Genomic DNA, 13,823 nt, shown 5'->3' with positions numbered 1-13,823 from the left:
AGAAACTGTATCAGCCAGTGTGTAAAATAAGCAAATAGCATCATGATGACAGGATCAGATTCACAATACTAATCTTAAATGTAAATGGGCTCAATGGCCCAATTAAAATGTACAGAATGGCAAACTAGATAAAGAGCCAAGATCTATTGGTATGCTGTCTTCAAGAGACTCATCTCACATGCAAAGATACACACAGGCTCAAAATAAATGGATGGAGGAAAATTTACCAAGCAAATGGAAAGCCAAAAAAAGCAGGGATTGCAATCTTATTCTCTGACCAAATGGACTTGAAACCAATAAAGATCAAAAAAACAAAGAAGGCACTATATAATGGTAAAGGGAACAATTCAACAAGAAGAGCTAACTATTCTGAGCATATGTGCACCCAATGCAAGAGCACCCAGATTCATAAAACACATTCTTAGAGACCTACGAAGAGACTTAGAATCCCACACAATATTAGTGGGAGACTTTAACACCCCATTATCAGTATTAGATCAATAAGACAGAAAATTAATTAGGATATTCAGGACTTGAACTCAGCTCTGGATCAAGCGGACCCAGTTGACGTCTACAGAACTCAATACCCCAAATCAACAGTATATATATTCTTCTCAGTGCCACATGGCACTTATTTTAAAATCAAACACATAATTGGAAGCAAAACACTCCTCAGCAAATGTAAAAGAACTGAAATAATAACAAACAGTCTCTCAGACTGCAGTGCAAGCAAATTAGAACTCAGGATTAAGAAACTTACTCAAAATCACACAATTTCATGGAAATTGAAAAACCTGCTCCTGAATGATTCCTGGGTAAATAATGAAATAAGGCAGAAATCAAGAAGTTCTTTGAAACCAATGAGAACAAAGAGACAATGTACCAGAATCTCTGGGACACAGCTAAAGGAGTGTTAAGAGGGAAATTTATAGCACTAAATGCCCACATTAGAAAGCTAGAAAGATCTCAAATCAACACCCTAACATCACAATGAAGGGAGCTAGAGAAGCACAAGCAAACTAACCCCAAAGCTAGCAGAAGACAAGAAATAACTAAGTTAAGAGAAGAATTGAAGGAGATAGGGAAACAAAAAAACCTTCCAAAATATCAATGAATCCAGGAGCTGGTTTTTTAGAAAATTAACAAAATAGACCACTAGCTAGACTATTGAGAGAGAGGAATCAAATAGATACAATAACAAATGATAAAGGGGATATCACCACTGACCCCACAGAAATACAAACTGCTGGGCCGGGTGCGGTGGCTCACACCTGCACTCCCAGTACTTTGGGAGGCCAAGGTGGGCAGATCACCTGAGGTCAGGAGATTGAGACCAGCCTGGCCAACATAGCAAAACCCCATCTGTACTAAAAATACAAATATTATCTGGGCGTGGTGGTGCATGTCTGTAATCCCAGCTACTTGAGAGGCTGAGACAGGAGAATAGCTTGAGCCTGGGAGGTGGAGGTTGCAGTGAGCAGAGGTCATACCATTTCACTCCATCCTAGGCTACAGAATAAGACTCCATCTCAAAAAAAAAAAAATAGAAAAGAAATACAAACTGCCATCAGAGAATACTATTAACACCTCTATGCAAATAAACTAGAAAATCTAGAAGAAATGCATAAATTCTTGGACACATACACCCTCCCAAGACTAAATCAGGAAGAAGTTGAATCCCTGAAAAGACCAATAACAAGTTCTGAAATTGAGGAGGTAATTAATAGCCTATCAACCAAAAAAAGCCCAGGATCAGATGGATTCACAGCTGAATTATACCAGAAATACAAAGAGGAGCTGGTACCATTACTTCTGAAACTATTCCAAACAATTCAAAAGGAGGGACTCCTCCCTAATTCATTTTATGAAGCCAGCATCAGCCTGATACCAAAACCTGGCAGAGACACAACAAAAAAAGAAAGCTTCAGGCCAATATCCCTGATGAACACCGATTCAAAAATCCTCAATAAGATACTGGCAAACCGAATCCAGCAGTGCATCAAAAAACTTATCCACCATGATCAAGTTGGCTTCATCCCTGGGATGCAAGGCTGGTTCAACATACACAAATCAATAAATGTAATCCATCACATAAACAGAACCAAAGACAAAAACCACATGATTATCTCAATAGATGCGGAAAAGGCCTTTGATAAAATTTAACATCCCTTCATGTTAAAAACTCTCAATAAACTAGATATTGATGGAACATATCTCAAAATAATAAGAGCTATTTATGACAAAGCCACAGCCAATATCATATTGAATGGGCAAAAGCTGGAAGCATTCCCTTTGAAAACCAGTACAAGACAAGGATACCTTCTCTCACCCCTCCCATTCAACATAGTATTGGAAGTTCTGGCCAGAGCAATCAGGCAAGATAAAGAAATAAAAGGTATTCAAATAGGAAGAGAGGAAGTCAAGTTGTCTCTGTTTGCAGATGACATGATTTTAAGATCTAAAATACCCCATTATTTCAGCCCAAAAACTTGAACTGATAAGCAACTTCAGCAAAGTCTCAGGATACAAAATCAATGTGCCTGATTCACAAGCATTCCTTTACACCAACAGTAGGCAGGCAGAGAGTCAAATCATGAATGAACTCACATTCACAATCACTACACAGAGAATAAAATACCTAGGAATACAACTAACAAGGGATGTGAAGGACATTTTCAAGGAGAACTACAAACCACTCCTCAAGGAAATAAGAGAAGACACAAACAAATGGAAAAACTTTCCATTCTCATGGATAGGAAGAATCAATATCATGAAAATGGCCATACTGCCCAAAGTAATTTATAGATTCAATGCTATTCCCATCAAACTACCATTGACATTCTTCACAGAATTAGAAAAAACTATCTTAAATTTCATATGGAATCAGAGAAGACCCTGTGTAGCCAAGACAATTCTAAGCAAAAAGAACAAAGCTAGAGGCATCATGCTACCTGACTTCAAGCTCTGCTGCAAGGCTACAGTAACCAAAACAGCATGGTATTGGTGCCAAAACAGACATATAGACCAACGGAGCAGAACAGAGACCTCAGAAATAATACCACAAGTCTACAACCATCTGATCTTCAACAAACCTGACAAAAACAAGCAATGAGGAAAGGATCTCCTATTCAGTAAATGGTGCTGGGAAAACTGGCTAGCCATATGCAGAAAACTGAAACTGTACCCTTTCCTTACACCTTATACAAAAATTAACTGAAGATGGATTAATGACTTAAATGTATAAGCCAAAAGCATAAAAAACCCTAGAAGAAAACCTAGGCAATACCATTCAGGACATGGGCATGGGCAAAGACTTCAGGACAAAAACGCCAAAAGCAATTGCAACAAAAGCCAAAATTGACAGTGGGATCTAATTAAACTGAAGAGCTTCCACACAGCAAAAGAAACTATCATCAGAGTGAACAGGTAACCTGAAGAACAGGAGAAAATTTTTGCAATCTACCCATCTGACAAAGGTCTAATATTCAGAATTTATGATGAACTTAAACACATTTACAAGAAAAAAACAACCCCATCAAAAAGTAGTCAAAAGATATGAACAGACATTTCTCAAAAGAAGACATTTATGTGGCCAAAAACATATGAAAAAAAAGCCCAACATCACTGATCATCAGAGAAATGCAAATCAAAACCACACTGAGATACCATCTCATGCCAACCAAAATGGCGATTATTAAAAAGTCAGAAAATAATAGATGCTGGGGAGGCTGTGGAGAAATAGGAATGCTTTTACACTGTTGGTGGGAGTGCAAATTCGTTCAATTACTGTGAAACACAGTGTGGCAATTCCTCAAGGATCTAGAACCAGAAATACCATTTGACCCAGCAATCCCATTACTGGGTATATACCCACAGGAATATAAACCATTGTACTATAAAGACACATGCACACATGTTTATTGCAGCACTATTTACAATAGGAAAGACATAGAACCAACCCAAATGCCCATCAATGATAGACTGGATAAAGAAAATGTGGTATATATACACCATGGAATGCTATGCAGCCATAAAAAAGAATGAGATCATGTTCTTTGCAGGGACATGAATAGAGCTGGAAGTCATCATCCTCAGCAAATTAACACAAGAACAGAAAACCCAACTCACATGTTCTCACTCATAAGTGGGAGTTGAACACCGAAAACACATGGACACAAAGAGGGGAATAACACACACCAGGGCCTGTTGGGGGTAAGAGGAAGGAATGTAGAGGATGGGTCAATAGGTGCAGCAAACCACCATGGCACATGTGTACCTATGTAACAAACCTGCACGTTCTGCACATGTATCCCTTTTTTTTTTTAGAAGAAATAAAGAAAAAACTAAAAAAAATTATAAGAACTTGAAAGGATTTTACCCCCCAAAAAACAATTACTAAAATATGGGCTTAGAAAGAAAGATAAAAACTAAACAAAAATAATAGATGGGGGAGGCTTTATAGGTCATTTCTTACATACACCTTCATTGATTAGATAATTCCGTGTATTTTTTGAACATCATAAGAAAAAAATCATTATTTTCCAGCTCATTTTGAAGCTTGCTTTTGATTTTTTCTTTTTTTTTTTTTAGATGGAGTCTCACTCTGTCACCCTGGCTGGAGTGCAGTGATGTGATCTCGGTTCACTGCAACCTCCACCTCTCTGGCTTAAACGATTCTCCTGCCTCAGCCTCCTTAGTAGCTGGGATTACAGGCACATGCCACCACGCCTGGCTAATTTTTATATTTTCAGTAGAGAAGGGGTTTCACCATGTTGGCTAGGCTGGTCTTGAACTCCTGACCTCATGTGATCCACCCACCTCGGCCTCCCAAAGTGCTGGGATTACAGGCATGAGCCCTCGCACCCAGCCAAAGCTTGTATATTCTGATATAAATATCAAATAAAAGTACTAAAAGGAAAGGTTGGTCTCATTTTTGCACCTTTATAGAAAGTTGGTTGTATCTTGTTTTGTGAAAAGAAGTATGATGTAAATAAGTATGTAAAGTATTCCATTTGTATTTTTTAAAATACTATATTTGTGGCTAAATATATATCTATTTTTATAGGTATATTGGTAGGATTTTTTTAATGAGTCTGGGAGATAAAACTATTAAGAATGCTAACATAGTACTGGAAGAAAAAAGGTGAAAGGAGATTTTCACTTTTTATACATTGTAATGTGTTTTGAATATTTTTACAGTAAGCATATATTTTATATCATAAAAAAATGTTTTAAATGTGTTTCCCTTGCTTTAAATAAATTGAAAGAATCCTTAAAGGACTTTGCACATATTTTCTTTATCATAAAAGAAAATACATTTTACACTTTCAATTGAGCTAAATAGGATATTTCCAAATTATTATTTGATCATATATCCACTTAATAGCAAAGTAAATTCTGAGGCATCTCTCATTTAATTTGCCATGGGTAAGAAGTTGTGATCTTGACTCAGCTTTTACTTTTAGGGAAAAATTCTATTTTAGAAACTGACCTCACAATGACCCAGCATCAACACATTCTGGAGTTTTTCATTACATCTCTGTTGGTAGAGGACTGGGGGCACCTTCATTCTCAGTGCTGCTTTATTTTCCTCATGAAAATAGAGAAACTTAGGATGTGCACTTAGAGTAATGTATGAGAAAATGATTTTTAATTAAAATAATATAAGGACTGGCCTTTTGTGGATTGTTTTCAAGTTGCTACAGATTAAATATTATTCAAGAAGCATTTTTAAAAATTCTCTCCATCAAAATATTTTTTAATTTAATGTTCTCCAAACTTTGAATAACATTTCTAGGGTGAAGAAAAAATTAAGGAGAGAAAGAGGTATTTGGGAGACACAAAACACTTTTGTCCAGTAGTCCTCAAAGAAAACTTCATCCTACAACCAGGAAACACAGAAGAAGCAGCCAAGTATCGAGAAAAGATCTACTACTTTTCAAGTTCTGAGGCTAAAGAAAAGTTTTTGGAGCATCCTGAGGACTATGTGGCTCATGAAGAACCACTGAAGGTGAGACAGTATTCCTATCTTAATGATTGCTCCCACAGGATTTTTTCAGGACTGATTACCAATCACTACCAATTTACTTAAGGGTGAAGTTCCCAATCTGATATTACAACATAAAGAAAATATCTAAGTTCAAAGAACAACTTTTTGGAATATAACATAAAATAATTATCTATTTTGATTTCTGTAGTAATTACTTGTGTCAAACCAGCACTTAATATCTGCCTTTTTTAGCTGAAGTAAAAATAAAACAAAACATAAACAAAAACAAACCCCACAGCTGGATGAATTCCTTACTATAGTGAGGTCAGTCATGCTAGTTAGTCTCTGAGAGCAGAGCAGGATGATGGTCTTCTACAGGATTTTGGAGAAGAGTGGAATTCAGGGATTGGTGAACTTTCAGAGGCATAAGTGGGTTGACATCTATGGAAGTAAGATTAGTGACACTGCTATTGACAGGTTCACACTCAGAATTGTTATAGGGGTAAGTCCATCCTGATTGGTAAGTTTCAAGAGTGAGGGCTGACACTGGTTGGTTGGATTGCAAAAATGTGTTTCCTGAAGTGAGTTTACCCTGATCAATTAAACCAATTTAAAATTGGTTGAGTGGCTATTGTTACCATGGCTATCCAATAGTCATTTTTTAGTGGAGCATTGTTATAGAGGAGAAGGACACTTTGGTGAATCTTCCCTGGACATTTTTCTGTTACAGCTTTGGCTGACTTTCTCAAAACACTCTCATCATAAGCAGATGTTACTTCTCTTTGGCCCTCCAGAAGCTCAACAAGGAAAATGCATTGAGCCTCAAAAGACAAACTATTGCCATGACCTTTGTGCTTGACCAGTCCACTTTTGCTTTGACTGGACCACTGCCACCTCTTGGTGACCATTGCTTTGATTGTGCTTTGTCTTCAGGATCATACTGATAAAGCCATGTTTCATCTCCTCTACAATTCTTCAAACAAATGCTTTGAGATTTTGATCCCATGTGTTTAAAATTTCCATTGAAAGCTCTGTTTTTGTCAGCAGATGATCTGGGTGCAACAGTTTTGGCAATCATAGAGTAGAAACTTTGCTCAACTTTAATTTTTCAGTCAGAAAACTTGTACACTGAGTCAACCTAGATGTCTAGGCGTGTTGGCTATTGTTTCTGCTGTTAATCATCAGTCCTTGTCAATTGGGTCACAAACAAGATAAATTTTTTCCTCACAAATTTAAGTGGGTGGTGTGCTGCTACAGGCTCCATCTTCAACATTGTCTCATCCTTTTTTCAAGCAAATTGTCCATTTGTAAACTGCTGATCTCTTTGGGGCATTGTCCCTAGAAACCTTCATAAAGCATCAATGATTTCACCATTTTTCTTCCCAAGCTTCACCATAAATTTGATGTTTATTCTTGCTTCAGTTCTAGCAGAACTCATGTTGCTGTGATCTATTGCCTTGTTTTACATCATACTGATGTCTTATCTTTCTTAGTGCTTCAAACTAGATCCTGTTCAGACATGTTATAACAAGTTCATATGAGTTTATTTGGTGCAAAAAAAAGTGAAAAAAAATTATTTTCATAATATGCATTTTCTGTCAACTTTTTGAAGACCCCTCATATTTTTAGATTTTTGAGGAAACTCCATACTGTTTTTCATAATGGCTGTCCGACTTTACATTTCCACAACAGTGTACAAGTGTTCCCCTTTCTTCACATCCTCACCAGCATTTGCTATTTTTTTGCCTTTTTGATAATAGTCATTCTAACAGAGGTGAGATGATATCTCACTGTGGTTTTGATTTGCATTTCCCTGATGATTAGTGATGTTGAGCATTTTTTCATATACCTATTGTCCATTTGTATGTGTTCTGTTGAGAAATGTCTGTTCAGGTCTTCTTTTCCCCATTGTTAAATCAGAATATTTGTTTTTTTGCTACTGAGCTGTTTGAGTTCCTTATATATTCTGGTTATTAATCCCTTGTTGGATGGATACTTTGCAAATCTTATCTCCCATTCTGTAGGTTTTCTCTTTACCATGTTGTTTTCTTTGTGATTCAGAGGTTTTTTAGGTTAACATAATCCTATGTGTCTATTTTTGCTTTTATTGCCTATGTTTTTGAGGTCTTACCTGGAAAAATCTTTGCCCAGACCAATGTCCTGTAGCACTTCCCCAGTGTTTTCTTCTAGCAGTTTTATATTTTCAGGTCCTCCATTTAAGTCTTTAATCCGTTTTGAGTTGATTTCTGTATATGGTGAAAGATGAGGATCTAGTTTCATTCTTCTGCATATGGATATCCACCTATCACAGCACCATATATTAAAGAGACCATCCTTTCCTCCATGCATGTATTTGGTGCTTTTGTAGAAAATGAGTTGACTGTAAGTGTTTTGACTTTCTTGAATTATTTTACTACTGTGCTATGCTATAGCTCCCTTGGATGGGATTACTGGAGCAAGATATATATATATATATCACAATGTATTGCCTTATGACTTTTGATAATATCAATGCCTTCTTAAAATGAACACATGGAACTAAGCACTTCTGTATAATTTGGGCCATTTTCATGAACTTCAAATTTTATATAGTGCCCATGAGACTACTGAAGTATGTGGGTGGTTGTGCCCTCACAAAGAAGCCCCAATCCACTGGTGTTGGGGGTCATTTAAGGACTGTGGCCATTTATCCTTTTCTGTTGTTGTTTTCAACTGTAATTTCTGCTTAGTCTGGTTTGCTGTTTGTGATCTATTGCCTTGTTTTACACAAATCCATTTGGATAAGATCCTGAAATCCTGACTGTATTTCCATAGTTTTGCAAAGCATAAAATGAACTGGGTTTTCCAGAAGCATTTCCCTTCCCTACCATAGGGTACCTGAAGACAGTCTGTGCACCAGACAGCCCTAGTTGCCAGACGTTTAACTGATGGATGAGTGAGATGTTAAGCCAGCAGTTTTATCACTGAGAGGTTTAAAATGTGATTTAAAAGTATGGTGTGAGGCTGTAGCTATATAATTTCATGTCATTCTAGTTTTTCTCCTTCCCCTTGCAAAAACTCCAGCTCCTTTGAGGCTTATCCTACTTGGATGTGTCAACAAGCCCCATTCCTCCTTGCTGCTATCACCTACCAATTTCTTAGTATTTCCTCACAATCACAGAAGACTTAGCTGCTGCTTCATTCCAGTGCTCACCATTGTTCTTGACAGTTTCAGCACCCCATGGATGATCCATATAACGTGAGTCCTGAGATTACTGGAATAAATGGAGAAGGCTCTAAATTTTTCTTGTTAGTGGGCTTTCTGTTTGATTTATTTTATTATGCTAGGAATGTATCTTACCATTCTGTATTAACTAAAACTTTTGTCAAAAACAAAAATAAGTAAACCCTATTTTATTAAATGCCTTTTGGCATATGATACCAAGATAATCGTACATGGTTGTTGGTGCTCTCTGAGGACCAGTATTGATGGAATTAATTATGTTAATTGAAATCCTAATGTCTAAGCATCCTTGAGTTCATGATGTGATCATTCCTACCCCATCTTAGGGAGGGCAGTTAATAAGTCTTATGTGTTCTTAATTACTCAAAACTGCTCTTCCTTCTCTCTCCCTTTATCCCACCCCTCCCTGACCCACCCCCTGTGGCAGGCTCCTCCATTAAGAATATGCCTTGTCGGCCCCCAGGGCTCTGGCAAAACTTTGTGTGGAAGACAGTTGGCAGAAAAATTAAACATTTTTCACATTCAGTTTGAAGAAGTTCTTCAAGAAAAACTACTACTCAAAACTGAAAAGAAAGTGGGACCTGAATTTGAGGAAGATTCTGAGGATGAACAAGCTGCCAAACAAGAACTTGAAGAGCTTGCAATTCAGGCCAATGTCAAAGTTGAGGAAGAAAATATAAAAAAGCAGGTAGTAATCTCTTTTTTTTGTTTTTTTGTTTTGTTTTGTTTTTGCTGTTGTTATTGTTATTGTTTTTGAGACAGGGTCTCCATCTGTCACCCAGACAAGAGGGCAGTAGCACAATCACAGCTCACCAAAGCCTTATCTTCCCTGGGCTCAGGTGATCCTCCTGCCTTGGTGTATTAGTCCATTTTTACACTGCTGATAAAGACATACCACGACCAGGCAATTTACAAAAGAAAGACATTTAATGAACTTACAGTTAGGTCCACGTGGCTGGGGAGGCCTCACAATCATGGCGAAAGGCAAGGAGGGGCAAGTCACATCTTACATGGATGGCAGCAGGCAAAGAGAGAGCTTGTGCAGGGAAACTCCCCCTTTTAAAACCATCAGGTTTTGTGAGACTTATTCACTATCAAAAGAACAGCATGGGAAAGGCCTGCCCCCATGATTCAATTACTTCCCACTGGGTCCCTCCCACAACATGTGGGAATTCAAGATGAGATTTAGGTGAGGTCAGTCAAACCATACCACTTGGCCTCCCAAGTAGCTGGGACTACAGGTGTGCACCATGCCTAGCTAGTTTTGGTATTTTTTGTGGAGATGGGAGTCTTGCTGTGTTGCCCAGGCTGGTCTCAAATTCCTGGGCTCAAGCCATTTACCCACCTTGGCCTCCCAAAGTGCTGGGATTACAGGCATGAGCCACTGTGCCTGGCAGTAGTAATCTATGCAGACAGCTGTGCTTACTGGTGTTACTCTGGGGAAGTAGTAGTATAAAACTCTGTAAAGTTTCTAAGAAGAGAAAAAAATTAGCCCATAAAAGTCATTTAAAGGGTCATATTCGTCATGTGCTAAATAAAAATCTTCCGGGGGGGCGGAGCAAGATGGCCGAATAGGAGCAGCTCCAGTCTTCAACTCCCAGCGCCAGCGACACAGAAGACCGGTGATTTCGGCATTTTCAACTGAGGTACTGGGTTCATCTCACTGGGGAGTGCCAGACGATCGGTACTGGTCAGCTGCTGCAGCCCGACCAGCGAGAGCTGAAGCAGGGCGAGGCATTGCCTCACCTGAGAAGCGCAAGGGGGAAGGGAATCCCTTTTCCTAGCCAGGGGAACTGAGACACACAACACCTGGAGAATCGGGTAACTCCCACCCCAATACTGCGCTTTGAGCAAACAGGCACACCAGGAGATCATATCCCACACCTGGCCGGGAGGGTCCCACACCCACGGAGCCTCCCTCATTGCTATCACAGCAGTCTGTGATCTACCGGCAAGGCAGCAGCGAGGCTGAGGGAGGGGCGCCCGCCATTGCTGAGGCTTAAGTAGGTAAACAAAGCTGCTGGGAAGCTCGAACTGGGTGGAGCTCACAGCAGCTCAAGGAAACCTGCCTGTCTCTGTAGACTCCACCTCTGGGGGCAGGGCACAGAAAACAATAACAAAGCAGCAGACACCTCTGCAGACGCAAACGACTCTGTCTGACAGCTTTGAAGAGAGCAGTGGATCTCCCAACACGGAGGTTGAGATCTGAGAAGGGACAGACTCCCTGCTCAAGCGGGTCCCTGACCCCTGAGTAGCCTAACTGGGAGACATCCCCCACTAGGGGCAGTCTGACACCCCACACCTCACAGGGTGGAGGACACCCCTGAGAGGAAGCTTCCAAAGCAAGAATCAGACAGGTACACTTGCTGTTCAGAAATATTCTATCTTCTGCAGCCTCTGCTGCTGATACCCAGGCAATCAGGGTCTGGAGTGGACCTCAAGCAATCTCCAACAGACCTACAGCTGAGGGTCCTGACTGTTAGAAGGAAAACTATCAAACAGGAAGGACACCTACACCAAAACCCCATCAGTACATCACCATCATCAAAGACCAGAGGCAGATAAAACCACAAAGATGGGGAAAAAGCAGGGCAGAACAGCTGGAAATTCAAAAAACAAGAGCGCATCTCCCCCGGCAAAGGAGCGCAGCTCATCGCCAGCAACGGATCAAAGCTGGGCGGAGAATGACTTTGATGAGATGAGAGAAGAAGGCTTCAGTCCATCAAATTTCTCAGAGCTAAAGGAGGAATTACGTACCCAGCGCAAAGAAACTAAAAATCTTGAAAAAAAAGTGGAAGAACTGACGGCTAGACTACTTAATGCAGAGAAGGTCATAAACGAAATGAAAGAGATGAAAACCATGACACGAGAAATACGTGACAAATGCACAAGCTTCAGTAACCGACTCGATCAACTGGAAGAAAGAGTATCAGCAATTGAGGATCAAATGAATGAAATGAAGCGAGAAGAGAAACCAAAAGAAAAAAGAAGAAAAAGAAATGAACAAAGCCTGCAAGAAGTATGGGATTATGTAAAAAGACCAAATCTACGTCTGATTGGGGTGCCTGAAAGTGAGGGGGAAAATGGAACCAAGTTGGAAAACACTCTTCAGGATATCATCCAGGAGAACTTCCCCAACCTAGTAGGGCAGGCCAACATTCAAATCCAGGAAATACAGAGAACGCCACAAAGATACTCCTCGAGAAGAGCAACTCCAAGACACATAATTGCCAGATTCACCAAAGTTGAAATGAAGGAAAAAATCTTAAGGGCAGCCAGAGAGAAAGGTCGGGTTACCCACAAAGGGAAGCCCATCAGACTCACAGCAGATCTCTCGGCAGAAACTCTACAAGCCAGAAGAGAGTGGGGGCCAATATTCAACATTCTTAAAGAAAAGAATTTTCAACCCAGAATTTCATATCCAGCCAAACTAAGTTTCATAAGTGAAGGAGAAATAAAATCCTTTACAGATAAGCAAATGCTTAGAGATTTTGTCACCACTAGGCCTGCCTTACAAGAGACCCTGAAGGAAGCACTCAACATGGAAAGGAACAACCGGTACCAGCCATCTCAAAAACATGCCAAAATGTAAAGACCATCGAGGCTAGGAAGAAACTGCATCAACTAATGAGCAAAATAACCGGTTAATATCATAATGGCAGGATCAAGTTCACACATAACAATCTTAACCTTAAATGTAAATGGACTAAATGCTCCAATTAAGAGACACAGACTGGCAAACTGGATAAAGAGTCAAGACCCATCAGTCTGCTGTATTCAGGAGACCCATCTCACACGCAGAGACATACATAGGCTCAAAATAAAGGGATGGAGGAAGATTTACCAAGCAAATGGAGAACAAAAAAAAGCGGGGGTTGCAATCCTAGTCTCTGATAAAACAGACTTTAAACCATCAAAGATCAAAAGAGACAAAGAAGGCCATTACATAATGGTAAAGGGATCAATTCAACAGGAAGAGCTAACTATCCTAAATATATATGCACCCAATACAGGAGCACCCAGATTCATAAAGCAAGTCCTTAGAGACTTACAAAGAGACTTAGACTCCCATACAATAATAATGGGAGACCTCAACACTCCATTGTCAACATTAGACAGATCAACGAGACAGAAAGTTAACAAGGATATCCAGGAATTGAACTCATCTCTGCAGCAAGCAGACCTAATAGACATCTATAGAACTCTCCACCCCAAATCAACAGAATATACATTCTTCTCAGCACCACATCGTACTTATTCCAAAATTGACCACGTAATTGGAAGTAAAGCACTCCTCAGCAAATGTACAAGAACAGAAATTATAACAAACTGTCTCTCAGACCACAGTGCAATCAAACTAGAACTCAGGACTAAGAAACTCAATCAAAACCGCTCAACTACATGGAAACTGAACAACCTGCTCCTGAATGACTACTGGGTACATAACGAAATGAAGGCAGAAATAAAGATGTTCTTTGAAACCAATGAGAACAAAGATACAACATACCAGAATCTCTGGGACACATTTAAAGCAGTGTGTAGAGGGAAATTTATAGCACTAAATGCCCACAAGAGAAAGCAGGAAAGATCTAAAATTGACACTCTAACATC

At 39.4% G+C, this 13,823-nt stretch overlaps 1 protein-coding gene across 1 annotated transcript in view; it reads left to right on the top strand.

Annotated features, from left to right (window-relative positions):
• Positions 1-13,823, top strand: part of AK9 (adenylate kinase 9) — a 185,071-nt gene that overhangs the window by 118,095 nt on the left and 53,153 nt on the right. Inside the window, exons 25-26 of the mRNA XM_025382428.1 lie at positions 5,798-6,010; positions 9,640-9,900. Coding sequence (XP_025238213.1) covers positions 5,798-6,010; positions 9,640-9,900 — 474 coding nt within the window. The remainder of the gene's footprint in view (positions 1-5,797; positions 6,011-9,639; positions 9,901-13,823) is intronic.

Source organism: Theropithecus gelada, chromosome 4 (genome assembly GCF_003255815.1).
Source record: "Theropithecus gelada isolate Dixy chromosome 4, Tgel_1.0, whole genome shotgun sequence".
NCBI classification, from domain to species: Eukaryota; Metazoa; Chordata; class Mammalia; order Primates; family Cercopithecidae; genus Theropithecus; species Theropithecus gelada.
Note: the sequence above shows the minus strand (reverse complement) of the source record. Positions and strands in the feature narration are given on the sequence as shown.